A 24,284-nucleotide genomic window follows, 5' to 3' on the forward strand; every position below is an offset into this window, starting at 1 on the left:
TTGCGTGCAGGAGGCCCAGTGCTACATGGTTCCCTGAGTGGCCTTTGAGCACTGGGCTAGGAGTAGCCCCGAAGCATTGCTAGGTGTGGCCCAAACCTCCCTCCACCTCACCTCCCCACACACCACACATAGAAACAGAGGCAAGGACATGTGCCTTAGGAGAAATGACACGGAGGGATAAACAGGGCCTCAGCCACGCAGACACCAGGCTGCCTGCGTTCCGGGAGCACTTGGCTGAGCAGGAGCGCTCCTGACTCCCCATAAACCCATCTGGAGATAAGGCCCTAATGAAGGCCCGGCTTCCACTGCCCACGGAGCTCATTACCCTCCTACGCCTGGCTCTGCTTACTCACCCCTGCCCGGCATGAGCCCCCCACCCAAGGGGCCTCCTCACAGCGCTGGTGCCCCAGGGTCTGCGGGCCTGCCCCTCCCCCACCCCGGCGTTTGCCCTCCCCCCCTTCTAGCTTGGCTCAGTAAGCTGAAACACAGGCCCCTACTTTGCTCCCTGGCACTGCCGGACTCCCCAAACACTACAGGGTGCCTGTAGCTTTGGTGTCCCCCCACAACACTGTTGGGTGTGGGCATGGTGGCCCCCAATTTTGCTGGGCCCACTTAGCCCCACATCAACCCCCCAGAGAGCACTGCCCGGAAGCCCTCGCCACCAAAAGACAATGTCCCATTCATCTTCGGTGTCAGGACCCAAGAGTGCCACCCAAGGGTGCAAATATTCAGCAAAGGGAGCCCCTCAATACCACCCCACCACACCATGTATGCCCTGCTGTGTGGACACGGATAAGGCCCTGAGTGGGAGTTGTGACCTTATATCTGCTGGCCAGCCAGCCTCACTGGCCTTTGTCTCTTTGTCAACAGGTGACCTTGGCTGGTCCTGTGTCTGGTGACCACCCAGCTGCTCAGGGCCATCCTGGCCTCCACCAAGTCAAGGGGCCCTGGAGCCGAGACAGTAGGGAACACAGCTCTGTGGAATGGCCATCCTTGGGGGGACCTTGGTCCACTGCCCCAGTGCACCAGGGGCCCCTGTTAGGAAGATTCTAGAAACCTACTGAAGAGTGGCTCAGACCTGCATGTGGGTGGAGCCTGGAGGAGGGCATCTGGACACTTCCTGGCGGTTCTTGGGGTTTGGGGTCCGGGCCACTGCCCTAGACCCTTGCAAGTCGCGCTCAGGACTTGGTGGGGGAGAGCAAGGGCTGCTCTGGAGGTGGAGGGGGCAGCCTTGGGGAGAGCAGATGGGCCTGGGTTCTGGGTTTGGGTGCTGCGCTATTCAGCAATTCCCCTGGTCGTGGACGGTGCCCGGCATGCAGTCCCCATCATGGTCTGCTGGGGCTGTGTGGCCAGTGTCTGAGTGAGCGTGGGTCAGCTGTCCATTTGTTCTCCCAGTGTGGTCTGCCTCGCGTGTTCCATAACCTGTGCATGCGCGTCTGTAACTCTCGGGCCGGCCATCAGCCTTGTGTGTGTGTTCCCGTCTCCATCTCGGCGTCTTGAGTCATGCACCCACCCTGGTGCAAGCCTGCGTGCGTGCGTGCGAGTGCATGTGATGTTCATGGTGTCTTCCAGCGCGGATCCCTAACTCTGGAAGGTGAGAGAAAGTTCCAGGAGGCAGGAGGGGACAGGCTGGGGTGCAGGATGCAGCGGGCGAGGTGGGAGGCTGGGGGAAGGAGGGGGCGCGGCCTGGGCGAGTCCGGACAGCCGCAGACAGGTGAGGCTGACCCGACAGGTTCCGAGGCCAGGGGCGATGGGGCGGGGCCAGGCTCGGGATTAGGGTGGCAACGGACTGGGGGCCTTGCCACACGCGGGGCAGGCGGGCAGGAGGCGGCTCTGTTAGCTCCTCTTCCTGAGGCGGCAGCCCAGGGGGGGGCCTGCCATGGATTCCCTGGGAGGGTGAGGGCAGCCAGCAGCGAGGCATGTTCGCAGGCCTGGGGGCGGGGGGCATGGCGGGCCCCCTGAGGGGCCGGGTGGAGGAGCTGAAGCGGCCCTGGTGGCGGGAGAGCTCGCCCCTGGTGCTGCAGCACAGCGAGGCGGCCCGGCTGGCAGCCGATGCCCTCCTGGAGCGGGGCGAGGCTGCCTACCTGCGGGTCATCTCTGAGGAGCGCGAGCTGCCCTTCCTCAGTGCCCTGGACGTGGAGTACATGAGCAGCCATGGACGGGGCGGCCCGGAGGTCAGCGACGGCCAGGGGCCAGAGGCCTCGGGCCCTGACCGGCTCAGCCTGCTCTCCGAAGTCACCTCAGGCACTTACTTCCCCATGGCCTCCGACGTAGACCCCCCGGACCTGGACCTGGGCTGGCCCGAGGTCCCGCAGGCCACAGGCTTCAGCCCCACCCAAGCTGTGGTCCACTTCCAGCGGGATAAAGCCAAGAACATCAAGGACCTCCTGCGCTTCCTCTTCAGCCAGGCCCGCACGGTAAGGGCCTTGCCCACACCCCTCCTCCCACGGGTAGGGAGGAGGCTGGGGAGGGAAGGGTGCCCACCTGAGGCCACAGAGCCGCTTGCGGGAAGTCTTGGGAGTAGACTCTCCGGTTTCTAGCAGGACACAAACTTTGAGTGGGTGGACATGTGCTTTGGTCATTCCTTGGCTTTCCAGAAACTTCTAGAAAAAAACCTAGACATGGGATGGGTCTCGGGGACTACGCACAGACTCTGTTTGTTCTGGTTTGTTTTTGGCTTCTGGGCCACACGTGGCTGTGCTCAGGGCTTACTCCTGGCTCTATGCTCAGGGATCACTCCTGGTGGGCTCAGGGGACCATGTGGGATGCTGGGGATGGAACCCTGGGTTGGCCGGGTGCCAGGCAAATGCCGGCCCCACTACACACACACACACTCTGAGAAAGGATGCTGTGTATATTGCAGAGGGGGAAGCTGCTTCCTTCTCTGACCCCGGTCCATGGCCTACCTTCAGCGCGTCTTTCAGATGTCTGCTTGCCTTGCGTGCAGTTGATCCCAGTCTGGTCCCCAGCACCGCTTATGGCCGTCCCCAAACCCTACCAGGAGTATCCCCGGAGTACCACTGAGTGTGACCCAACCTCCTCCATCCCCAAATAAGAGTTATGGCCCCCATACTTGAACATCTGGGCCATCCCCACAATAGAGAAAACAGTGGGGCTGGGACATGCTCAGGGAGACCAGTCTGTGGGTGAAGCACGCAGGGCTCCAGGCTCCAGAAAGGGGTCCCTGCTCCTGGCCTGGGGTGTGGGCCTGGGCTTCTAGCTGTGAACCCCCAGCACAAGAGCGGAGGCTGTGAGGCTCAGGAGTGGGGTCAGGGACTCGCGAGAAAGCAAAGCTGGGGGCCTGGCGGGGTGGTGGGTGCCCGTACAGCCTCCTCTGAGGAGCGCTGACCTCGGCGTCAGGGACTGCAGAGTGAGTCAGAGGATCCCAGGGGGGATGGCAGGCCCAGGGGGTGTCCTTCCTGCTCCAGGGGAGCAGAGATCAGGAGCCAGATGCTGGCAGAGTCTCCCTGGCTGGCCCGCCTGTGCCCCGGGCAGGGGAGGGCCAGGCCTGACCGGCACAGGAACGGGGTCATTAGTGAGGTGGTACCCGCGGCTGGTGTCGTCACCGCGGCCCCTTTGATCCCTCCCTGACAGACCTTGCTCCCCTCAGCCCTGAAAGCCTTGCACTCGGGAAGACCCCAGCACCCCACCGTCTTGGCTCCCCATCGGGACCACTTCCCCGCAAGCTGTGAGCTGGGATGCCCATGCTGGCTGGCCGGGGAGGCATCAGGAAAGGCGTGTTTATGGAGAAGCTGCTGCGTGTAGGGAGGCCCCATAATTCGGAGATGGAGCTATCATTAGCCCGTGTCACGCCTGAGGAAGCCACTCGCCCCGCCAGATAGTGAGGAAGCTGCAGGGGGTGGGGTCCCCCCATCCTGGCTCCAGAGCTGTGTGTGGGGCCATGGAGTGCAACAGAACACAGACCTTGCATGGAGGAGACCTGGGTTCAGTCCTGGCATCACATGTGTGTACACGTACACGCACATGTGCATGCATGGACACACACACACACACACACACACATAGCTCGACAGACTGAGCACACACTTTGCTCACAGGATGCTTAGGGGGTTCAGTCCCTGGCATTCCATGGTCCCCTGAGCAACACTGAGAGAAACTCCTGAGCACAGACAACAAAACGACATAGTAGGGGTTGGAGCGATAGCACAGCAGGTAGGGCGTTTGCCTTGAACACAGCTGACCCGGGTTCGATTTCCAGCATCCCATATGGTCCCCTGAGCACTGCCAGAAGTAATTCCTGAGTACAGAGCCAGGAGTAACCCCTGTGCATTGCTGATGTGACCCAAAAAGCAAAAAGACAAACAAACAAACAAAAACAGCACAGTAGAGCGGGTATGGCATTGGCCTTGCATGCAGTCAACTGGGGTTTGAGCGCTGACACCCCATATGGTCCCGTAATCCCTGCCAGGAGTAACCCCTGAGCACAGAGTCAGGAGTCATCCCAGAACACTGCTGAGCGTGTTCCCCCTGCCTCAAACAAACAGGCCGAACAGACCTGAGGGCTTCGTTCTGCCCTGCAGCCTAGACTGGCAGAGTTGCCCGCAGGCGGGGGCCACTGTAGGGCTTCACAGCATAGGGGTTCAATGTCTCTCTGAGGCAGTCCATCGTGTGACAGGGAGACACAAGCCCTCAGGTTAGCAGAAAACTGGTCATGGTGGAGGGGACCATCTCAGACTACTGCAGCTTCTCCGGGCTACGAAAGGCACTGTGGCCTCTGCAGCCCCAGGAACTGGCTGGGGAGGGAGAGTGTGAGTCCTCAGGCAGCAGCTTGAAGTCTGGGCTCTGCCTCCTCCCACTGGCCTTAGTTTCCCCACATGCCAAAGTCCCAGGCCTTCACAGGGACAGTCTTGAGAATCTGATGATAAATGCTGCCCTCCTGGGGGCCGGAGATTAGCGCAGCAGGTAGGGCACTGGCCTTGGACGAGGCTGACCCAGGTTTAGCCCCTGAGCACCCAGATGGTCCTTTGAGCCCTACTGGAGTGATCTCTGAGCACAGAGCTAGGAGTAAGTCCTGAGCACAGCCAGATGTAGCCCATCAACAAAAACAAGACAAGGAAACACTCTGTCCTCAGGAAAAGGCGCATGATTTCCAGGGGTTCAAGGCCGCGAAGCCTCTAGAGCTCAGGGCAAGGTTACCACTAGCGGCCCTTCTGGCTCAGATATTCTCACAGGCTCTGAAATGCAGGGCAGTGCCTCCCCCGGCTTTCTTTATAACCTCTCACAAGCTGGCCAATGCTCGGGGTCACCGGGCAGGGCTGGGGATCCACCTCATGGCCTTGAGCACACGATGCCTTTACTGCTTCTGTTCTCCAGGGCCCAGGTCACTGCCCTTTCCTGCCATGTCAGCCCCTGTCCCCGGGCCCTGGGTAGGACTGACCACCCCAACCCCATGCCCCCAGGTGGTGGCCGTGGTGATGGATGTGTTCACCGACATGGACCTGCTGTGTGACCTCATGGAGGCCTCGGGGCGGCGCGGGGTCCCTGTCTACCTGCTTCTGTCACAGGAGCACCTGAGACACTTCCTGGAGATGTGCTACAAGATGGACCTCAATGGGGGCCACCTGCCGGTCAGCACGGGCCAGGGGGCAGGGAGCGCGGAGGAGTCTGCGGGTGGCCGGAGGGCATGAGGCTCCGTGAGACGAGGGCACCCCTCTCCTTTGGCCGATCTGGGGTATACACGGGGCCAGAGCCCCCCTCTCCTCTGCCTTCCCTCACCTGGGCTTCCGTCTGGTCTAGAACATGAGAGTGCGGAGCACGTGTGGGGACACCTACTGCAGCAAGGCCGGCCGCCGCTTCACAGGGCAGGCCCTGGAGAAGTTCGTCCTCATCGACTGTGAGCAGGTGGTGGCTGGTAGCTACAGGTGAGGCCCCGGGGCAGGTCAGGAGGGTCTGATTGGCGGCTATGAACTCGCCTCTTTCATCCTTCCCCTCAGCGCCAGGAAGGACAGGGCGCTGGGTTTAGGGACAAGATCAAGAGCATCCTAGGCTGGGCCTGGAGTGATAGTCCAGCGGAAAAGGGCATTTGCCTTGCTCGTGGCCCACCCAGGTTTTGATGCCTGGCATCCCATATGGGTCCCCTGTGCACTGCCAGGATTAGTTCCTGAGTACAGAGCCAGGAGGAAGCCCTGAGCATCGTCCGATGTGACCCAAAGTTCAAAAAATAAAAGAAACCAAAAGAAAAAAAGAAAAGAACACTCTACACTGGGTGCTGAAGAGATAGTACAGGGGATAGGGTGCTTGCCTTGCATGTGGCTGATCCAGGTTTGATCCCTGGCATCCTATATGGTCCCCTGAGCCCACCTGGAGCGATTACTGAGTGCAGGGCGAGGAGTAACCCCTGAGCATCCCTAAGCATCGCTCACGTGGCCTAAAAACCGAGAGGGAGCGGGGAGGGAGAGAGAGAGGACAGGCTGGGATGAGAGGCACTCGCTCTGTGGAAGGACTGATGTCCTTAACACAGGAAGGAACAGTTGCACCTCAGAACTGGTGGGACTGGGGGGAACCTTGGCCCTGCCCATTCTGCAGATGGGCACATAGGCGCTGAGAGAGAAATCCTCGGGCTCAACTCCCGGAGCAGAGCTGGGCCTGACCAACGGGATTCCAGCCCTGCCCGCTCCCTAGCGCCCCCGTGTGGCCGAGCGGAGCCAGCGTTGTGGTCGGCTCCAGGCGCTGACCCCGCCCAACCCTCTGTCCAGCTTCACGTGGCTCTGCAGCCAGGCGCACACCAGCATGATGCTGCAGCTGCGGGGCCGCATCGTGGAGGACTTCGACCGCGAGTTCCGCTGTCTGTACGCCGAGTCACGTCCCGTGGAGGGCTTCTGCGGCGGGGAGGACCCGCTGACCCCCCCTGCGCCCTGCCCGCCCCCGGTGGCGCTGCCCTTCGGACCGGGCATCCCCAGCCCTACATCCTCGCCGCCCTCCAGCACCAGCCTCAGCAGCGTCAAGCGCGCCCCGTTCATGGGCCGCTCCTCTTACCTGGCTCTCCCGGGAGGCGGCGGCTGCAGTGACGGGGGCCCGGGGTCCTCAGCCCGGGGTCCTGCCCGCAGAGAGGCCAACGGCCAACCCTCCTTGCAGCGACAGCTGTCAGACCCCCCGGGGCCCTACCGAGCCAACCTGGGTAAGCTGGGGGCATCCCCCTGGTCTCAATCCTCCCCGGCCCTCAACCAGAGCAGTGCCAGCCCCCTGACCCTGGCCCTGGGGACACCTCTGCTCCCTCGCCCTCGCCCCCTCCTCCCCTTCTCCCGGGGCATGCCGGTCCTGTCCCGGCTCCCGGAAAACGGGCTCCCGGGAAACCAGGGCCCCAGCCCGCCCCGGAGTCGCTGGGTACCTGGCCCAGCCCTGGAGACCGTGGACGAGAAGGTGTGTCTGAGCCAGAGCCACGGCCAGCTCGATCTCCTCGTGCCCTTTCCCAGAGCCCAGGAGGCAGGAGGCCCTGATTCTGGGGCTTCCCCTAACCTGGGCTCCTTCCGGCCTGGTGAGCAGGCCTCAGAGGAGAAGAGGGGGTGCCCCGGGCAGAGGTACAGCCAGCTGGACCTACTGCCCCTGGCCCAGGGGGCTGGAGACAGCCCTGAGTCAGGTTCCTCCCGAGCTGGAGACCAGACCCCCGAGGACAAGAGGTTGTCCCCAAAGCTCAGCCACGGCCACCTGGATCTTCTGGCACCATACCCCAAGGTTGCGGGCTCCAGAGTGCCCCCCGAAGCCAACAACTCCTCTGCCAGGGCCAGCAAGCAGGGCCCAGATGAGCGCCGGCAGACCCTGGGCCACAGCCAGCTGGACCTGATCACCAAGTTTGGCCCTTTCCGGGGCGAGGGCCCGGGGCCCAACGCTCTCCCCAGGCAAAGCCCTGCGCGCCAGGCCAGAGCGGGCTCCGCGGACGAGAAGCGGATGACTCTGGGTCACAGCAAGCTGGACCTCATCACTAAGTATCACCAGCTGCAGGGGGCCAGGGTGGGGCCTGAGCCTGGCCTCCCCACGGCGGCCCCGGGGGGCCATCGCAATGGCAATAGTAATGGCCTATTTGGGGACGAGAAGCGGCTGACGCTGGGCCACAGCAAGCTGGACCTCATCACTAAGTACAACAAATCCAAGTTTAAGCTGCTCCGGAGCCGCTTTGAGTCCTAAGCATGGCCCAGGGAGTCAGGTTTCCCTCTGTCCACAGCGATGCTACCCTCGTTCTCGTGGGCAGCGGCTATTCCGCGACCCACGTCGGACTCTGCCTCAGCTCTGGCTTCTGGTACACGTGTGTGAGCACACGAGACTCCCGTCCTGGGCTCTTGGATGTCACCGATTCCGTCTGTTCTTTTATCCTCACAACATTCTGGGGGCGAGGTCTTCTGTCTCCTCCTTGTAGGGGTGGTGCTGGACATTGAACCCAGGGCCTCATCCACGCCAGGCAAGGGCTCTACTGCTGTGTAACAGCCCATGCCCTCAGTTTTCTCTTTCATAAAGCCAAGTCCTGGGGCCAGAGAGACAGTACAGCAGGCAGGACGGTTGCCTTGCATGTGGTTTACATGTGTTCGATTCCCGGCATCCCGTATGGTTCCCGGAACCCCACCAGGAATGATCCCTGAGCTCAGAGCCAGGAGTAAGCCTGGTGCATCGCTGGGTGTGGCCCTCAAACAGCAACCGCAACAAAATGCCAAGGCCCAGGAAACTCAGAGGACTGGTGTGGAGAATGTCCAAGTATGGGCAGAGTAGGGGTTCACTGTGTTTCTGTCTCACAAGGGGGTTTTCTGCAATGACATAAGGCACAGTATCCAATGTCACATGTCTCTGTTCACGTATCCCTGTGCACACATTGCAGATATGCACCAGATACCTGTACAGTATCCCCTGCACCCACAAAATGCCTCTCCCCCCAAAAAATATTGCACAGATAAACCCAAACAGAATCCCAGGGATGGTGCTCACTGGCATTTGACTCCACCACACACCAGCAGCCCTCGGGATCCGGGGACACACAGACCCCAATGCATACACGCCCTGATCTGAGTCTCAACCACGATGGCATCAGACTGAGGGTGAGTCAGAGTTAGGACCTGGAGATCTGGGGTCAGTGCGGCAGGTACTGGAGGGTGGGCAAGGCAGGACATGGGTGGGAAGAAACGTAGGGTTAGGAGCGGAGAGGAAAGTTTCTTAGAGCCTTGTTCTTAGGATCGAGAACAAGGACAGGGATGATTTGGAGAGAGGGACTCCAGGAAGAGAAGAGCAGGAAGCTGAGGGAGGTTGAGGGTCCCAGTGAAAGGAGTAGAGGCAGTGGACACACACACACACACACACACACACACACACACACACACTGTGTGTGTCCCTAGAATCACAGGCTCTGACATGTTGGGGCCCTTTCTGAGCTCATGTGGCGCAGATACCTGTACAAATCAATAAAGGCGGTGGTGCTATGACCCAGTAGTAGCCTGGTTTCTCCTGAAGGAGGTAGGGCCAGGAAGGGTGCTTTGGGGGCAGGGGAATAGTTGGATGTGGAACTAAGGGTGGGGGAGGAAAAGGGCTCTAGGCTCCCTCTGCCCTCATTCTGAGACCCTTCTGGGTCTTGGCAGATCTGTCAGAACACGGGGCACAGTTCACCCCATTCAAAGACCAGGTCCCTGGACCGCCACTGTCTGTTCTGGGAACACGAGGTGGTTCCTATTCAGTGAGCAGGCACCAACCTGCAAAGGCACTAAATGGGCACCGGACAGTGCCCACTCCCTCGCCCACTCTGGGTGTCCCAAATGGGACAGAAATCAACTAAAATCAGTTCTCTGTCCAGACCCTGCTTCGTGCCTCCTCGTCGCTCTCCAGCACCTGCTGGGACCTCATCCTCCCCAGCCCAGATTCTTTCCCTTGATTCTCACACTCTCCTCGGGACTCCGGGGTGGGGAGGAGGAAGGAAGGGGGGCTCTAGCTCGGGCGTGGGTCAGCCCCGCACACACCTCCCCAGGCTTTCCTTTCCTTTGGTAAATGTCTCCCTCAGCCACCCCTTCTGGGGCGAGACCTCCCTGGCTCCTCCTTAGCTCCCGCCTCACATCCAGCCGGCCCTAGATCCAGAAGGACAGGCGCGAGAGGGGAGGACGGAAGGTGTTACCGGGGCGGGGCCTCCGGAGCATAGAGTCGGCCCCCAGTCCGGAGCTAGAGCGGCAGGGCGCGTGCGAGCGTGGCCCGCCCTCCCGGAAATCCCCTCGGGCGGAGGCGGAAACGGAAACGGAGCCCGACTCGGGTCGGAGACGCGGCCGGTGCCGCGTGTGGAGGCTGCACTTTCCTGGCTAGACTGTGTGACGAGAGACTAGAAAGGTGAGTAAGCGGGGGCCCCGGGTGTGTGTGTGTGTGGGGGCCGGGGGTCCGCGGGCTGGGGGCGCTAGGGCGCGCCGGCGGGGGCGGGGTCCGGAGGGGCGGGGCCGTGGGGGGCCGGGCGCGGTTCCGGCCCCCCGACCCTCCGCCGCGCAGCCTTCCAGGTGCCATGGCGGTGCGGGCGTCGTTCGAGAACAACTGTGAGATCGGCTGCTTCGCCAAGCTCACCAACACCTACTGCCTGGTGGCCATCGGAGGCTCCGAGAACTTCTACAGGTGCGGCGGGGGTCGCGGGGCGCCGCGGGCAGTTGGGGCGGGGGGGGGCGGTGCCGGGGTGTGTGTGGGGGGGCAGCCGCGCCGTGACCCCCGACCCCTGACCCCGCAGCGTGTTCGAGGGCGAGCTCTCCGACACCATCCCCGTGGTGCACGCGTCCATCGCCGGCTGCCGGATCATCGGGCGCATGTGTGTGGGTAAGTGCGGCCCCGGAGGGGGGAGAGTGGGAGGTGGGGGTCTCGCGGAGTGGACCCCCCTCCCCCGGGATTTCCCGGCCTTGAACCCTGAGGCCCCGGGGCCGGCCGGACCTCACCTCTCGGCAGGGTCGGCGGGTGAAGTGGTGGCGGTGATCTCCGCCCGAGTCTGGGGGGTGGTGGGGGTCCGCAGTGTGTAGGTCCGGTTCGGTGCATCCCGACCCACCGGGACCCCCTCGCCCCGTCAGGGAGACACCCAGGGAGGGGAGCCAGGTCCTCATGGCCTCGGTGACTCACCGGGCTCTGCACCCAGAGTCCGAAGTACAAGGGTTGGGTCGCTGTTCCCCGAGCATCCGTTTCCGCACGCCCCCAAAGGCGGCAGGGTTCGGGGTTTCCTGGCCGGCCGGGGCCGCACACTCGTGTGAGCGCTCGGGTCCCGACTCCTGTCGGAGTGCTCTCCCACCTCGCTGGGCGTCGCGCCGGACCCCTCCCGCACTCACTTGCCTGCTCGCCTTGCTGGATTTGTTTGGGGTCACATCAGAGCTCGTTTCATTGATTCTGGCTTACATGCTTTATTTAGAAAAAAAAATCTTGATGACGTTCAAAACTGAGAGAGACAGTAAGAGACAGTGAGAGACAGTAAGATAGTGAGAGACAGTAAGAGAGACAGACACTGAGAGACAGTAAGAGACAGTGAGACAGACAATGAGAGTGAGAGACAGATAGTGAGGGACAGAGTGAAAGTGAAACAGATAGTAGAAGAGAGATGACAGACAGAGACTTGGTCCTGGGCAAGGGGGTGATTCCCAACTTGAGCCATTTCCTCCGCCCTAGGAAGATCTTTATTAAGACTTTTCTTGAATCCTTTCACTAGAGTGTTCTGCCCTGGAGTTGCCAGCATCCCACCTAGGGCTGTACAATTCTTTTACTTTATGGGGCTCCCTCCTCTCTCCCCTTCCTCATATTTTCTAAACCAAAGTTAGTTTAAAAAAAATTTTTTTTAAGCACCCTACTTTGCTCCTTGAATTACAGAATGGGAACTCACAACATTCACTAATAACACTTGTTGAACACTTTCTTATTTGGGTAAACACTCTGACAGCCCATAACCTTAGGACTTAAAGCAAAATTCTGGCATAAATAACGAGGGAGAGCATCTTGCCCCACTCTTTCCTTTTTTTGGGGGGGGGGTTTGGGCCACACTGATGGTGCTCAGAACTTAATTATAATCCGTACTCGGGTCACTTCTGCTGGACTCGGGAGGGGGGGCGGGGATGCTCTGGGGTGCTAGGGATTGAACTGAGTCTGCTTATGTGCAAGGCAAGTGCTTTACCTGCTGTTTTATTGCCCTGGCTTTTCATCTGCCTCCACCCCCCACATTTATAAAAATAAACCAAAAAAACTGATGAAAGTTACTTTGAATTTGGGAGTCCAGAGTTAGGCCTTGCTGAGATAGCCAGGTTAGCTATTATCAAGATATAGTTGGGGGCTGGAGAAATAGTATAGCATGTGGGGCTCTTGTCTTGTATGTGCCCGACCCAGGTTCGATCCTTAGAACTGCATATGGTCCCCTGAGTACTGCCAGGTGTGGCCCCTAAAACAAAACTAATCCATTAATTTTTCGTTTTGGGTCACACCCAAATCAGGACTAAGCTTTGCTCAAGGTTTATCTTGACTCTATGCTTAGCAGTTTTTCAGAATAGTTTTGGTTTTGGTTTGTTTGTTTGTTCGCTTTTTGGGTCACACCTGGCTATGCACAGGAGTTACTCCTGGCTCATGCACTCAGGAATTACTCCTGGCGGTGCTCAGGGGACCATAGGGGATGCTGGGAATTGAACCCGGGTCGACCGCGTGCAAAGCAAACGCCCTACCCGCTGTGCTATCTCTCCAGCCGTGTAATCCTATCAGCGGCCAAGACTCAGAGACTATAAAAACCAGCTCCTGGAACCGCGCGGCCGCATTTGCGGCCGTGCGACATCTTATTATGACATCTCATTCCTACTTTGACAAACTGGCAGGCTACCGAATGTAGCTTGCCCACACGGTAGAGTCTGGCAAACTCCCCGTGGCGTACCCAATATGCCAAACACCAGTAACAATGATGGGTCTCATTCTCCTAAAGAGCCTTGAATATAATCTCAGGGCTAGGATGAAGGAGATGTTATTGGGGCCTGCTCGAGGCAATCGACGAATAACAGGATGATTTGTGATTTGTAATGCTTAGCAATAATTCTCTCCGGGAGACTATATGGGGCTCCAGGGATCAGATCCGGGTAGGCCATGTACAGTGCAAGTGCCCTGCCCACTATCTCTAAGGCCCACTGTCAATATTTATTACCGTATACTGTGTTGTATAAATATACCACAGGGTGTTGCTCATCTGGTCAGATAGTAGACAGTTTTCAGTTTTTTTCTATTACAGACAGTGCTGTATTTTTCAGTGAACACATATTTTTTTGATAGGGTATGTGAATATTTTAACGTAGCAAACCATAGCAGATAATTATCTGATGTACTTAACCAGTTTACTGTTAAGAATATATGAGAGGGGCACTGGAGAGTTAGTACAGCAGGTAGAGTGCTTGCTTTACATGCAGCTAACTGGGGTTCGATGCCTAATACCACTTACGGGCCTTTGAGCACCACCAGGAGTGAATCTTGAGCCTAGAGCCAGGAGCAAGTCCTGATCGTCATTGGGTGTGATCCCCTCTGCCACTTCTAGGAATGCATGAGTCAGAGCTAGTTATACAGGCTGAGCACATGCTTTGCGTGCAAGAAACCAGGGTTTTATCCCTGTCACTACATGTCCCCTGAACACTGCTAGGTGTGGCTCAGGAAAATACATGAGAATTTCTGTTGCTTCATCTGTCTTTCCCAACACTTGGCGTGGATGATCTTTTCATAGTTTTTGCCATGCTGGTGTGTTTGGGGGTAGCACACGTCTCTGTGGAAGGGCATGTTTCACACCACATGGTGCTTGGGGTCCATGTAGTGTTGGAATTGAACCCAGGGCTCCCGCATGCAAAGCACATCTTGCAACCTCGCTCCCTCATTCTGATAGCTTAAATTTCTAAGTATAATTTGTGACTAATGCCAGAGTGCTTCTGCTAGCTCCACTCTGTTGATGATGGCAAGGTGAGTGGGATGTTGGGACTTCCTGTGGGTGTTGCAGATTGCTGAGTCGGAGTATTGGGATCTGGGCTTTTCCCGGGACTGGGAATGCCTAGCCCCTAGCCTCTGGGGCTCACCAGGCATCTTGTATATTCATGGTGCATCTTTGTCCTCCCTAATTTGTGTGTGTCCAGGGAACAGACATGGTCTGCTTGTACCCAACAACACAACTGACCAGGAGCTGCAACACATTCGAAACTCCCTCCCAGACTCCGTGCAGATCCGGCGGGTAGAGGAGCGTCTTTCAGCTCTGGGCAATGTCACCACTTGCAACGACTACGTGGCACTAGTCCATCCAGATCTGGACAGGGTGAGCTAGCCCAGTTTGACCCAAGAGTCACAGGCACAGCCTCGTCTGTGGTTAATCATTGTTCTTGCCTCTCAAATGACTCTTCTTTCTTTATACACCTTAGTTCTCACGTTTCAGGGATGCATTGGAATAGTGACAAGAAAGACCTTCCATGGTGTGGTCAATGTTTGAAGCTATTAATTCATCCAAACTGGGGAGATTAATCCATTTTGTCCTGTAGCCTGGGGCAGGAGAGAGGTGCAACAAGATTAACAGTAGAACCCCCCCTTTGATTTTTTTTTTTTTTTTTTTTGCTTTTGAGTCACACCTGGCAGTGCTCAGGCTTAGGTGCCCAGTTACTCCCAGTTACTCCTAGCTCTGTACTCAGTAATTGTTCCTAGTGGTGCATGGAGGGGCGGGGCGGGGGGGGCACACTTGACCATATGGGATGCTGGGATCGAACCTGGGTTAGATAGACATGTGCAAGTCAAATGCCCTACCTGCTGTACTATTGCTCTGGCCCCAACAGTTGAACTCTTAAATGTGGGTTAGAGGGAAGAGCTTCATATGAGGAGCTGTCAGATAATGCTTGGTGTCAAGGTCGTCATAGCTGACCTTTCTTTACTCTGCTCCAGGCTATCCGGCTTTCATATGCAACTGCATGACAGCAATGAGGGGTTTAGGGAGCCTCACTTTGGGTGGTTCTGGGAGTGGAGACCTCTTTTTTGGTCTGCAAGTTCTCAACCCTGTGGCTAACAGGAAACAGAAGAAATCCTGGCTGATGTGCTCAAGGTGGAAGTCTTCAGACAGACAGTGGCTGACCAGGTGCTAGTAGGAAGCTATTCCGTTTTCAGCAACCAGGGCGGCCTGGTCCATCCCAAGACTTCAATTGAGGACCAGGATGAACTGTCTTCTCTTCTTCAGGTCCCCCTGGTGGTAAGTATTCCTGCTCAGCTGAATGTCTCCTGCTGACCACCATGCCTGGAATTCAGGAATCAGGATTTGGGGTTAGGCAGCAGAGTCTGGGTAGAATCTTTTTTTGGCAGGGGGAGAAGTAATGGCTGATCTGTGCTCAATTCATCCCTTGGCAGGCAGGCACCGTGAACCGAGGCAGCGAGGTGATTGCCGCTGGGATGGTGGTGAATGACTGGTGTGCCTTTTGTGGCTTGGACACAACCAGCACAGAGCTGTCAGTTGTGGAGAGTGTCTTCAAGCTGAATGAAGCCCAGCCCAGCACCATTGCTACCAGCATGCGGGATTCCCTTATTGACAGGTATCTTTCCTCTTTTCTGCCTTTGGAAGGTCTGGGAAGGACTTGTGTAGCATTACAATCGGAACGACACATTGTACGTGCTGGTAGGCTGTCCTCAGGAGCAGGCCTTTCCTGAGCCTCTGTTTGCTCGTTCCTTTCTTTGAAAACTCAGCTTAGTTTCCCCTCAGAAGAGCTCTCCCTCTATCTTTTGGGAAGTCAGTGGGGAAATTGGGCTTTGGAGACGCATAATGGTGCCCATGGGCTACTCCCAGCTCCATGCTCATTGATTGCTCCTGGCGGTGCTGGGGGACCATGTGGTGCCAGGATTGAGCCTGGATCTCCCACAGGCAGAGCAGGTGCTCAGCCTTTTGAGCTGTTTCTCCAGCTCCCTCTGATTTCGTATTTCTTCGCCTTTTACTGACCATGGCTGTGTTCTGACCTTCTTTCTTCTTTCGGCCCTTAGTCCTGGGCACCCCCTGCCAGTGCTCGGGGAAACATACAGGATGCTGGAGATGAAACCTGGGTCAGCCCCGAGCACTGGCAGGAGTAATTCCTGAGCACTTGTTGGTGTGACCCCCCCCCCCAACCAAAGATAAACAAAAAACAAAACCATCAGATTATTCTTGGAATTTACTGGAGGGTTGGTAGTGTTAAAGTTTCAGTTAAGGACTGGAGAATAGACTCAGTTGTATATTCACTAAAAATAAAATATGAGGGGCCTTTGGCGGCGGCTCTTTCTGTTGGCCACCTTCATTCGGTGGTCTCACGCTGCTTAAGCGACCCCGGGGAGGCCGATGACAATGGGCAGACAAAGGAAAGAATGAGGGCCAAGCTGATTGGTGTCAGTTGCAGTTTATTCCAGTCTCATCTCCATACCTTCTGATTCTCCCTCTGCTTCTCTCTCCACCACTTTCGATCTTACAGTCCTAGTTAAATCCCAAATCATGAGGGGTAGGGGAAATAATTATACATGGTTGTGGTCATGCAGTCAACAGAGGTAAAGTCTTTCCCTCAGGGGAAGCTTCTAGGACAGATTTTCATTCAGCTCAAGAGTGGAATCCCATGGGTGTGTTTCTCCTCTCCTTGTCCAACAAACATATACAAGAAAAAAAAACAAACACTGTCCTTCCGTTGTTCATCGATTTGCTCGAGCGGGCCCAGTAGCATCTCCATTTTGAGACTTGTTACTGTGTTTGGCATATTTAATACATCACGGGTAGCTTGCCAGGCTCTGCTGTGTGGGCGAGATACTCTTGGTAGCTTGGCCAGCTCTCAGAAAGGGGTGGAGGAATCGAACCCGGCTCAGCAGGGCTGGCTGCGCACAAGGCAAATGCCCTGCCGCTGTGCTATCGCTCCAGCCCAACAAACATATAAACATTCATAATAGTTATTTTGTATGGACACAGTAAGAGATACATTAAGCTTATAGAATTGCTCTCCTGGGGTCACCTCGATCTCAGACTACAGTGCTCAGGCCAAATTAGTCTTTGCTATCCCTAGCAGGGTCCTAATCTCGTAGTTACTTTTGGATCATGACAGCATTTGTCCATTACCATGCTCTCAACTTATATTTATACTTATAGTTGAGTATTGTGGCACTTTGGCCTGGCCCATTTTGATGCCAGGGTAGCTCCCAGGTCACCCTGGGTCCACTCAGTCCCTCGTTGGGACCCTGCTTTTGGGGTGCTAGGAACTAAGGGTAACAGGCTTAAGTCGAGAAAGGAGATGCCTGGGAGGGAATATTATTGAAGTCAGTTAACTCCCAAGTTACAAAGCATAATATTAACTGTCTTCCTTTGTCCATACAAAAAGGCCATTGCTTTAAAGTAAACTATTTAAAAGATATAAGGAGAGAAGAAAGACAATATTAACTTAAAATACAAGTTCAGTGTCCTTAGAAGGATCTGACCTTAACAAATTAACACAGTCTGATTAAGGTAAAAAGCTGATTTACTGGTTGGGGAGGAGAGCACAGAGAAAAAGGTTACAGATAAACAATGGAATGGGAGTGACTGGGGAGCACAGTGATGGGTGTAACCCAATAAACCTAAGCTCCCTGTGGCAAGGGAGAAAGGACAAGCCAATGTTATCCTCCACTCAGTGAGCTGAACACATGCATGGTATGCAGAAGGGCTGGATTTGATCCTGGGCATCATATGGTCCCCTAAGTACCACTGTGGATATAGCTTAAAAAAAAATTGATCCCACAAAGTCAGTTATCTGACTTTGTGAGTTTTTGTTTTGGGATCATATCACAACAGTGTTGAGAACAGCTCCTGGCAGTGTTCAAGCAACCATTCCGTTCAGGGTATTGAACCCAGGCCTCCAGTGTGCAGAGTATGTGTTCAACCACTGGACTATTTTCTCAGCCCTCTTTTTGGCTTTTTTTGTTTGGGGGCTATACCTCACTTTGCTCAGGCTCACTCCTGGCTCTGCACTCAGGGATTATACCTGGAAGTGCTCTAGAATCCATAGGGGGCCAGAGATCGAACCCTCACCTGACATTTGCAAATTATGTGCTCTACCTGCTATACTATTTCTCTGGCCCTTAAGAGTTTTTTTTAAAAGTGAGTTCTTAGGGGCCTTATAGTATAGTGGGTAGATTGTCTTGCACACAGCTAACTCAGGTTTTACCCTGGCACCCCATATTGTCCCCTGAAGCCACCAGGAGTGATTCCTGAACTCAGCCAGGAGTAAACCCTGAACACTGCGGGATGTGGGGACCATATGATGCCCAGGATCAAAACAAATAACATAAATAAGAACTGTGTTCTTAGACCCTACTCCAGAGATTCTGGGATGCAATCTACTTTTGAAAGAGTAAGAGGTACTGGTCTTGCGCATTGAGGGCCCTTTTCGAAGCATACTGATTTCATTCAGCTAGTGCAGGAGTTTTGAGAATAGAAACCCCCAAATAGAAGACATCCAAGAAATAGACCCCAACTAACCATGGGCATATTTTTTTTCATACTCCCATCTTCGTTTATTCATTAACATGATACTTACTGGTTTTGTTGTAAGTCTAAGGTTTTGTCATAAGTCTAAGTGGGTTAGACAGACAACTTAGTTCTATATCCTGCCTCTAAATTTTACATACATAGCAGGGGAGAGATGACCGCACATTTTTTTTTCTTTTAGTTGCTGGGTTTTTTTTTTTTTAAAGCTGCACTGAGTGTTGCTTGGCTTTGTCCTGGCTCTGTGCTCAGGGGATCACTCATGGCATGCTCGGGGGACAATATGGGCATTGAGAATTGAACCCAGGTCAGCTGTGTGCAGGACAAGTATCTTACCCCTGTATTGGATTCCTCCACATAATTCTTAGGCAGCTTGCAAAGGTGGCTTAAGTTGTGTGCAAATCTGTGGGTTCCCAATAGCTTTACCTTCTGAGTTCAACCAAGGTTTCATAAAAGTCATTTATTCGCATGCAGCTGATCATTCCCTGCCAGGAATAAGGCCTGAGCATTGCTGGATATAGCCCCAAAACAACAACAAAAAGTAGTGGCTTCTGGAAGTGAGTGTGTATTTGCATATGCAGACATGGAGTAGGAAAGCGCTACAGAATTGGAAAGTATGGAAGACGTTAAGAGGAAAAGATATATTTTCAGTTTTGAGGACTCTACCTATATATTCAATTTTAGGTCTGTGGGCTATTGTGTTTTGTTTTGGGACCACACTTGGTGCTCAGGGGCTACTTTTCTTGGGGTCTCTATTGCGGGGACCAAACCCAAGCCCCCACATGAAAAGCATCCAGTCAGCCCTTTGACCAAAAGCATGCACTGATCCCTGGCTCAGGAGTTAAAATCAAAAGCCTGAAAAGGACTGAATTGTTGACTCAGGACAGTGAAATCCTGGGAGGGGTGAGGAACAAAAGCCCAAGGGCGGAGGGAAGCTCCTTGGGAGTGGAGGGTGGGGAAGCACCTACTGACTGCCTTTCCTTTTTTTGTGCAGCCTCACCTGAGTCACCCTTGTTCCCGGTCTTGGTCTCCTGGCTTTGGACTTTGACTCGCTTTCCATGCCCCACCCAGTCTGTACTGGGTGCTGGCTGGAAGCAGCGGAGTCACCGGAACTGGGTTCACCTGATTCACCTGACCCCATCACCTGATTCTGTATACCTGCTGCAAAAATCTGCCACTGTGCTGACTGTCAGACCTGGTGGCTCTTGCTGAGGGCCCTGATTTCCTGTGCCACTTTCATTAAAGAGCAGCTGCTTTTGGCCATTCTGGATGTGTTGTTTAGAGGGTTCAGGCTGAGCCAGCACCCCCTGTTCCCCATTGTTCTAGGGACAGGTGGGTGAGAATGCACACTGACCCCCGAGTTCCAGTTTCACACCTGCCCCTCTGCCCTTGTTGGGGCTCCGTCCCAGGCCAGGGTGAAGGAGCTTACCAAGTCCTCCAAGCAGAGCCTCCGATTTAGGGGTTTTGGAGTAAGAACCTACTCCAGGTCTCCCTTGGGCTGGCGTAGGGGCCTTCTGGGACCAGCGATCGAACTGGGGCCCCTCCGTGCAAATTAACTGCTTAGCCTTTTGAGCGGTTCCTCCTGTCATAATCATGGTCCCACCCATCCTGGTCGCTGGCCTGGCTGCCTGGCGAAAGGCCGCCTTGACAGCCCTTAGCTCGGGCCCTGGCGAGGTGGGTCCGCTGGCTGTGGGGCGGGGCCCTGGCTGTCGCGGGGCGCGGGCTGGGATTGGGCTGCAGGCGTGGTCTGTTTGGCCCGCCCCGGGGCGGGGTCTGCGCCGTGACGCCACGCGTCTAGCGGAAGCGGAGCTAGGGTGGTGGGCGCTGTGGGTCCCGGACGTCTGCGGTCCCGGTGCTCCAGGTGAGCGGCTGGGGCGGCGGGGGCTCGGGGGGTGGGCACCGGGAGCCCCGCTGACCGCTCTCTAACCCCGCAGACCATGGGCGCGGGGCTGAGCGGCGGCCAGGCCGCCCCGGAGCCGGCACAACCCCCGCCCCAGCCTGCGGCTCCCGAGCGGCCGCGGCCCGATCCTGGGCCCTGGGGGCCGCTGGACGACGTGCGATTCCTCATCGCCTGCACCTCCTGGTACTGAGCCACCGCGCCCCCTCACTAGTCAGGACAGGTCGCTGACCCTGGTCGCCGCCTTGCCCCGCCTGCCCCCCCCCGGCCGCCGTCCTGCCGTCTTCTGTTCTGGTGGCTCTGGCCTCGGTTTGCTTCTCAGCCTGCTGCCCGCCAACCCGCGGCAGCCCTCCCGGTCAGCGGCTCCCAGAACCACACCAGCAGCCTGGAAGGCCGTGGCTGCCGACACGACCTCGCCTCGTCTCTCCCTGCTGAGAACTGGGATCCTGCCGGCGACCTTGGTCAGGGTGCCCCGGCTGCGGAGAGAAGTGACCTCACTGCCACTGTGACCACCACCTCACCCCGCCGCCGCTCTCCTCGGGGAGTTGGCGGCCTCTCGGAGCCCAGTGCGATGTTACCGAACTGTGACCCTGGCACACCAGGAACATTGGGTCTCAGGGGTCAGCCTTTTGGGGAGAGGGGATGGCTGATGAGATGGGGGGTAGGCCCACACACCCCGAAACCTCTTGTCCTCCCCTGCGTCCAGATCTAAGGCCAGTTTTAGGCCCTGATGCTTGTTCCCTTGTCCCAGGGAAAGGACACACTCTGTATTTTTTTTTTTGTTTGTTTTATTTAGAAATGATTTAAAAAACATACAAAGGCTGATCAGTTTAAAATGTGACCGACAGTGAAATGTTGTGATGATCCCCAGGCTGAGGGGATGTGAGGCTCTGGGGCCCCAGTGCTTGGCCCCCGTCTGCCCTGTTCCGGGGTGGTGGACAAATAGACAACCACAAGGCAGGAGAACGGAGACCGAAGCCCCCAGGCCGAGCCCTGCATCCCTCACCTCTGCAGCCAGGGCTGCTGCCTCATCTCCTGCTCTGTCAGCTGGCCTTGGTGGTCCCAGGAGCCAGGGGTGGCTGGGGGGTCTAGAGCTTTCAAGAAGTGAGAGCACCAACCTGAGGAAGTGGAGAGGGACCAGGAAGGGGGAAGAGAGACCAGGAAAAGATGGATAAAAGAGATACTTCTGATCTCATCCTGGATCCTAGAGGGGCCCTTGGGTGGGGACCCAGGCCCAGTGAACCCCTGGAGAGCTAAGGTCAGTAACAGCCGCTCTGTGCTTGGTTTGAGGGCACAGCGAGAGTTACCCCCAGCCTCCCTGGGCCTCTGTGAGTTGATGTGAGTGGACAGGTGTGAGCTAATAAAGTGCTTTGTAAAGTATAAAACACTGTACAAACCTACGAATCACTAAGATCTCCGCAGTTGTTCTCCTCCACCTGCCCCAGGGAGCCCGCCCTTGGCCAAAATGAGAAAGAAACAAGAATGATGACAAGGAACACGGAGGGCCCGCTGGGTCCCTCTGGGACGAGGGAGGGGCTGCTGGAGACAATTCCTAGGGCAGCTGGAGTCCCTGTCTACGATGGGTTAAGCCAACCCAAAGCCTGGAGGTGACAGGTCGGGGCAAGGCCCACGAAGGCTCAGAGGATCTGGGTGGCATCTAAGGCCCAGCATGGACCCTGAAGTTCGCCACCTCCCCTGGGCTTTGGCAGAGAGCCCGTGGGCATTGCTTAGCCCACACATCTGGCCTCGGGGTCCTCAGTGGCTGGCAGGACCCCTTATGCGATTAGTGTGAGGCAGACTGAGCCTTAGGAATTCTTTGCAGAGCGGGAGCTGGGGAAGTCAGGAAGGGCCTGCTTGGGGCTGCTGCCCGTTTAGGGGTGCCCTTTCCGGAAGAGCAATGCAGGAACATGGGTCCAGAGGGCCTCAGCACGGCTTCCAGGCCGAGCGCCGAGCCTGGGCTGTGCTCAGCCTTCAGGAGGCTGCCCTGGGTCTCCCTAGGCTGCACTCCCAGCCGCAGACACGGGCTCCAGAGGGGTCTGCAGAGTGGGAAGAGGGGCAGGGTTAATGGGGGCTAGTGGAGGATGCCCACAGACCCAGCTCGGCCTCTGGAAATGAGGTTCGCCTCTACTCCAGCCCTTTAGCTTCACTAAAGCAAGGCCCAGCTCCTGGGCAGTGGGCACTGGAGTAGCCTTGGCAGCACCTTGGTCCTTATCGCCTGGGGGAGGGCCTGCCTTGTCACTAAGACAGTCACGTCTAATTGACCTACAGCCTCAAGCAGCCTTTGCAGAATGGGACTTTTAAAACAGTAGTGACAGGACATTTAAATATTCATACGTGACAGCTGGGTCCTCGTTAGACCCAGTTGGGCCACAGCCCTGCCTGCAGCATGTGACCCGAAATTGGGGTCTCACGTGAGACCCAGTGTGGGGGATGGGTTTCCTGAGGGAGCTGCTGTCTGCCAGCAGGGGAAACCCAGCTTTGTGGCCCACCGTGTTGGCAACGGGGGTCCTGTCGCCTTGGGAGACGGTGGGGGTGGGGATGGGGTGGGGGACATCTGACCAGCAGGTGTTTGCAGAAAGGGACCAGGCCTGGTGGGCTCTCCCAGATGGGGCCGAGAGCGCGTGTGCTGGCTTCCCACGGAGACGAGGGGCCCAGCGTCACCACAGGGCGCTTCCCAGCATGCTCACCGCTTCCTGCGGACAGGCCTGACTGCTCCTGAGCGGGGACAGTTGGCCCGGGACAGAGGGCTGGCAGCTGGGTGCCAGCCACCCACCCTGGGGTGCAGCGCTGTCACTCCCGGCCCCAGGCCTGGGTCAGAGCCCCCGCCACTTCCGCTGCATCACCCCTGGCCGAGGGCCCTGCTGGCCCCGGTGGGCGGTGGCCAGCGCTGCCCTCAGACCCTGACGAGGAAGGGCCTGGCTGGCCGGACCGAGTGCACAGAGGCTCGGGCTGCTCACACCCACTCCTGGACCGGCCGCTTATAGTAGGTGACGGGCTGTGGGCCCGCCTTGTTCTTGAACTGGAAGATGGTGTAGACCAGCACCAGGATGCAGAGGGAGAGGATGCAGGGGATGACCACGGCCACCGCGTTCACAGAGCCCGGCACGTCGTTGATGGTCACCATGATGTCCACATCGTCCTGGGGCAGCCGCCGCTCTTTGCGCCGCTCCACCTCTTTCTGGTTGCAGCCCATCCAGTCCCGCAGGATGCTGCGCGGGTAGCCCGGCTCCACGCTCAGCTTCTGGTTGTCGAACTTCCAGTAGTCCCGGCCCTTGTAGAAGTAGGTGTAATCTGCAGAGACAGGCCGGGTCGCCCACGGGGCAGGGTCCGGGGCCAGATGGACAATGGGGTGGGGTGGAGGGGTACACGGATGTGAGGAGTAGGGAGCAGTGTGTGTGTGTGTGTGTGTGTGTGTGTGTGTGTGTGTGTGTGTGTGTAGAGGGTTGTGCATGCCAGTCGGGGGTGGGGGCTCCTGGGTCTTATGCAGGGTCTGTAAGTGGGCATTGCCCTGCCCCTCCAGCACCTCCCAAACTCGGGCTCTCTTTCTGTCACTGTACACACATACCCTGTCACCCGTGGGTCAGTTCGGGTCCCCTGCCGAGGGCCTGGTGGCTCAGGGACCACAGTGCCGCTCCTGCCTAAGCCAAACGGGGAGGTGTGGAGTTTGCTGACCCTGTCTTCCCCCTTGTTGCTGCTATCTGAGGTGATCCTTGTGACTTGGGACACATCAGCAGCCAGCAAAGATCAGGTGGCTGGGACCTGCTGGCCAGGGGTTGGGGAGTACCCCAAGATGTCCAGCAATAGTTGTTTCCTTTTTGGGGGAGGGGATGGTCACAACATTGCTCTGTTCTCTGCTGTGTCTTGGACGACCAGTGGTGGAGGGGCCAACCTGGCGTCCTATGTGGACACACCCAGCTCAGCCATGACCCTCTCTCTGGCTCTGGCATG

At 57.0% G+C, this 24,284-nt stretch overlaps 4 protein-coding genes across 5 annotated transcripts in view; 3 read left to right on the plus strand and 1 right to left on the minus strand.

Moving 5' to 3' along the window:
* The first annotated feature begins 1,919 nt into the window (after positions 1 to 1,919).
* On the plus strand, positions 1,920 to 8,142 carry FAM83C (family with sequence similarity 83 member C). Its single transcript, XM_056121938.1, has 4 exons — positions 1,920 to 2,417; positions 5,421 to 5,588; positions 5,758 to 5,882; positions 6,717 to 8,142. The coding sequence occupies exons 1-4, from the start codon at positions 1,920 to 1,922 to the stop codon at positions 8,140 to 8,142; spliced, it is 2,217 nt and encodes a 738-aa protein (XP_055977913.1).
* A 2,022-nt stretch (positions 8,143 to 10,164) lies between these two features.
* EIF6 (eukaryotic translation initiation factor 6) lies at positions 10,165 to 19,702 on the plus strand. Its single transcript, XM_056121774.1, has 7 exons — positions 10,165 to 10,308; positions 10,462 to 10,581; positions 10,691 to 10,776; positions 14,079 to 14,254; positions 14,993 to 15,169; positions 15,325 to 15,506; positions 19,434 to 19,702. The coding sequence occupies exons 2-7, from the start codon at positions 10,475 to 10,477 to the stop codon at positions 19,441 to 19,443; spliced, it is 738 nt and encodes a 245-aa protein (XP_055977749.1). The 5' UTR covers positions 10,165 to 10,308; positions 10,462 to 10,474; the 3' UTR covers positions 19,444 to 19,702.
* Positions 19,703 to 20,236: 534 nt separating this feature from the next.
* Positions 20,237 to 20,565, plus strand: MMP24OS (MMP24 opposite strand). Its single transcript, XM_056121620.1, has 2 exons — positions 20,237 to 20,300; positions 20,374 to 20,565. The coding sequence occupies exon 2, from the start codon at positions 20,377 to 20,379 to the stop codon at positions 20,527 to 20,529; it is 153 nt and encodes a 50-aa protein (XP_055977595.1). The 5' UTR covers positions 20,237 to 20,300; positions 20,374 to 20,376; the 3' UTR covers positions 20,530 to 20,565.
* A 2,189-nt stretch (positions 20,566 to 22,754) lies between these two features.
* Positions 22,755 to 24,284, minus strand: part of MMP24 (matrix metallopeptidase 24) — a 44,658-nt gene continuing 43,128 nt past the window's right edge. For both annotated transcript variants that reach the window (XM_056121636.1, XM_056121638.1), the window contains one exon: positions 22,755 to 23,627. In XM_056121636.1, the coding sequence (XP_055977611.1) occupies positions 23,290 to 23,627 (338 nt within the window). In that variant the 3' untranslated portion in view covers positions 22,755 to 23,289. The remainder of the gene's footprint in view (positions 23,628 to 24,284) is intronic.

The sequence above is a fragment of the Sorex fumeus genome, unplaced genomic scaffold (assembly GCF_029834395.1).
Source record: "Sorex fumeus unplaced genomic scaffold, SorFum_2.1 ptg000044l, whole genome shotgun sequence".
NCBI lineage: Eukaryota > Metazoa > Chordata > Mammalia > Eulipotyphla > Soricidae > Sorex > Sorex fumeus.

Bases quoted from the DNA above. Each gene is read 5' to 3' on its own strand.
- FAM83C (XM_056121938.1), top strand. From the start codon at position 1,920: ATGTTCGCAGGCCTGGGGGCGGGGGGCATGGCGGGCCCCCTGAGGGGC. The intron at 2,418-5,420 runs GTAAGGGCCTTG...CCATGCCCCCAG, and splicing joins TCTTCAGCCAGGCCCGCACG to GTGGTGGCCGTGGTGATGGA. The intron at 5,589-5,757 runs GTCAGCACGGGC...CGTCTGGTCTAG, and splicing joins TCAATGGGGGCCACCTGCCG to AACATGAGAGTGCGGAGCAC.
- EIF6 (XM_056121774.1), top strand. From the start codon at position 10,475: ATGGCGGTGCGGGCGTCGTTCGAGAACAACTGTGAGATCGGCTGCTTC. The intron at 10,777-14,078 runs GTAAGTGCGGCC...GTGTGTGTCCAG, and splicing joins CATCGGGCGCATGTGTGTGG to GGAACAGACATGGTCTGCTT. The intron at 14,255-14,992 runs GTGAGCTAGCCC...TGTGGCTAACAG, and splicing joins TCCATCCAGATCTGGACAGG to GAAACAGAAGAAATCCTGGC.
- MMP24OS (XM_056121620.1), top strand. From the start codon at position 20,377: ATGGGCGCGGGGCTGAGCGGCGGCCAGGCCGCCCCGGAGCCGGCACAA.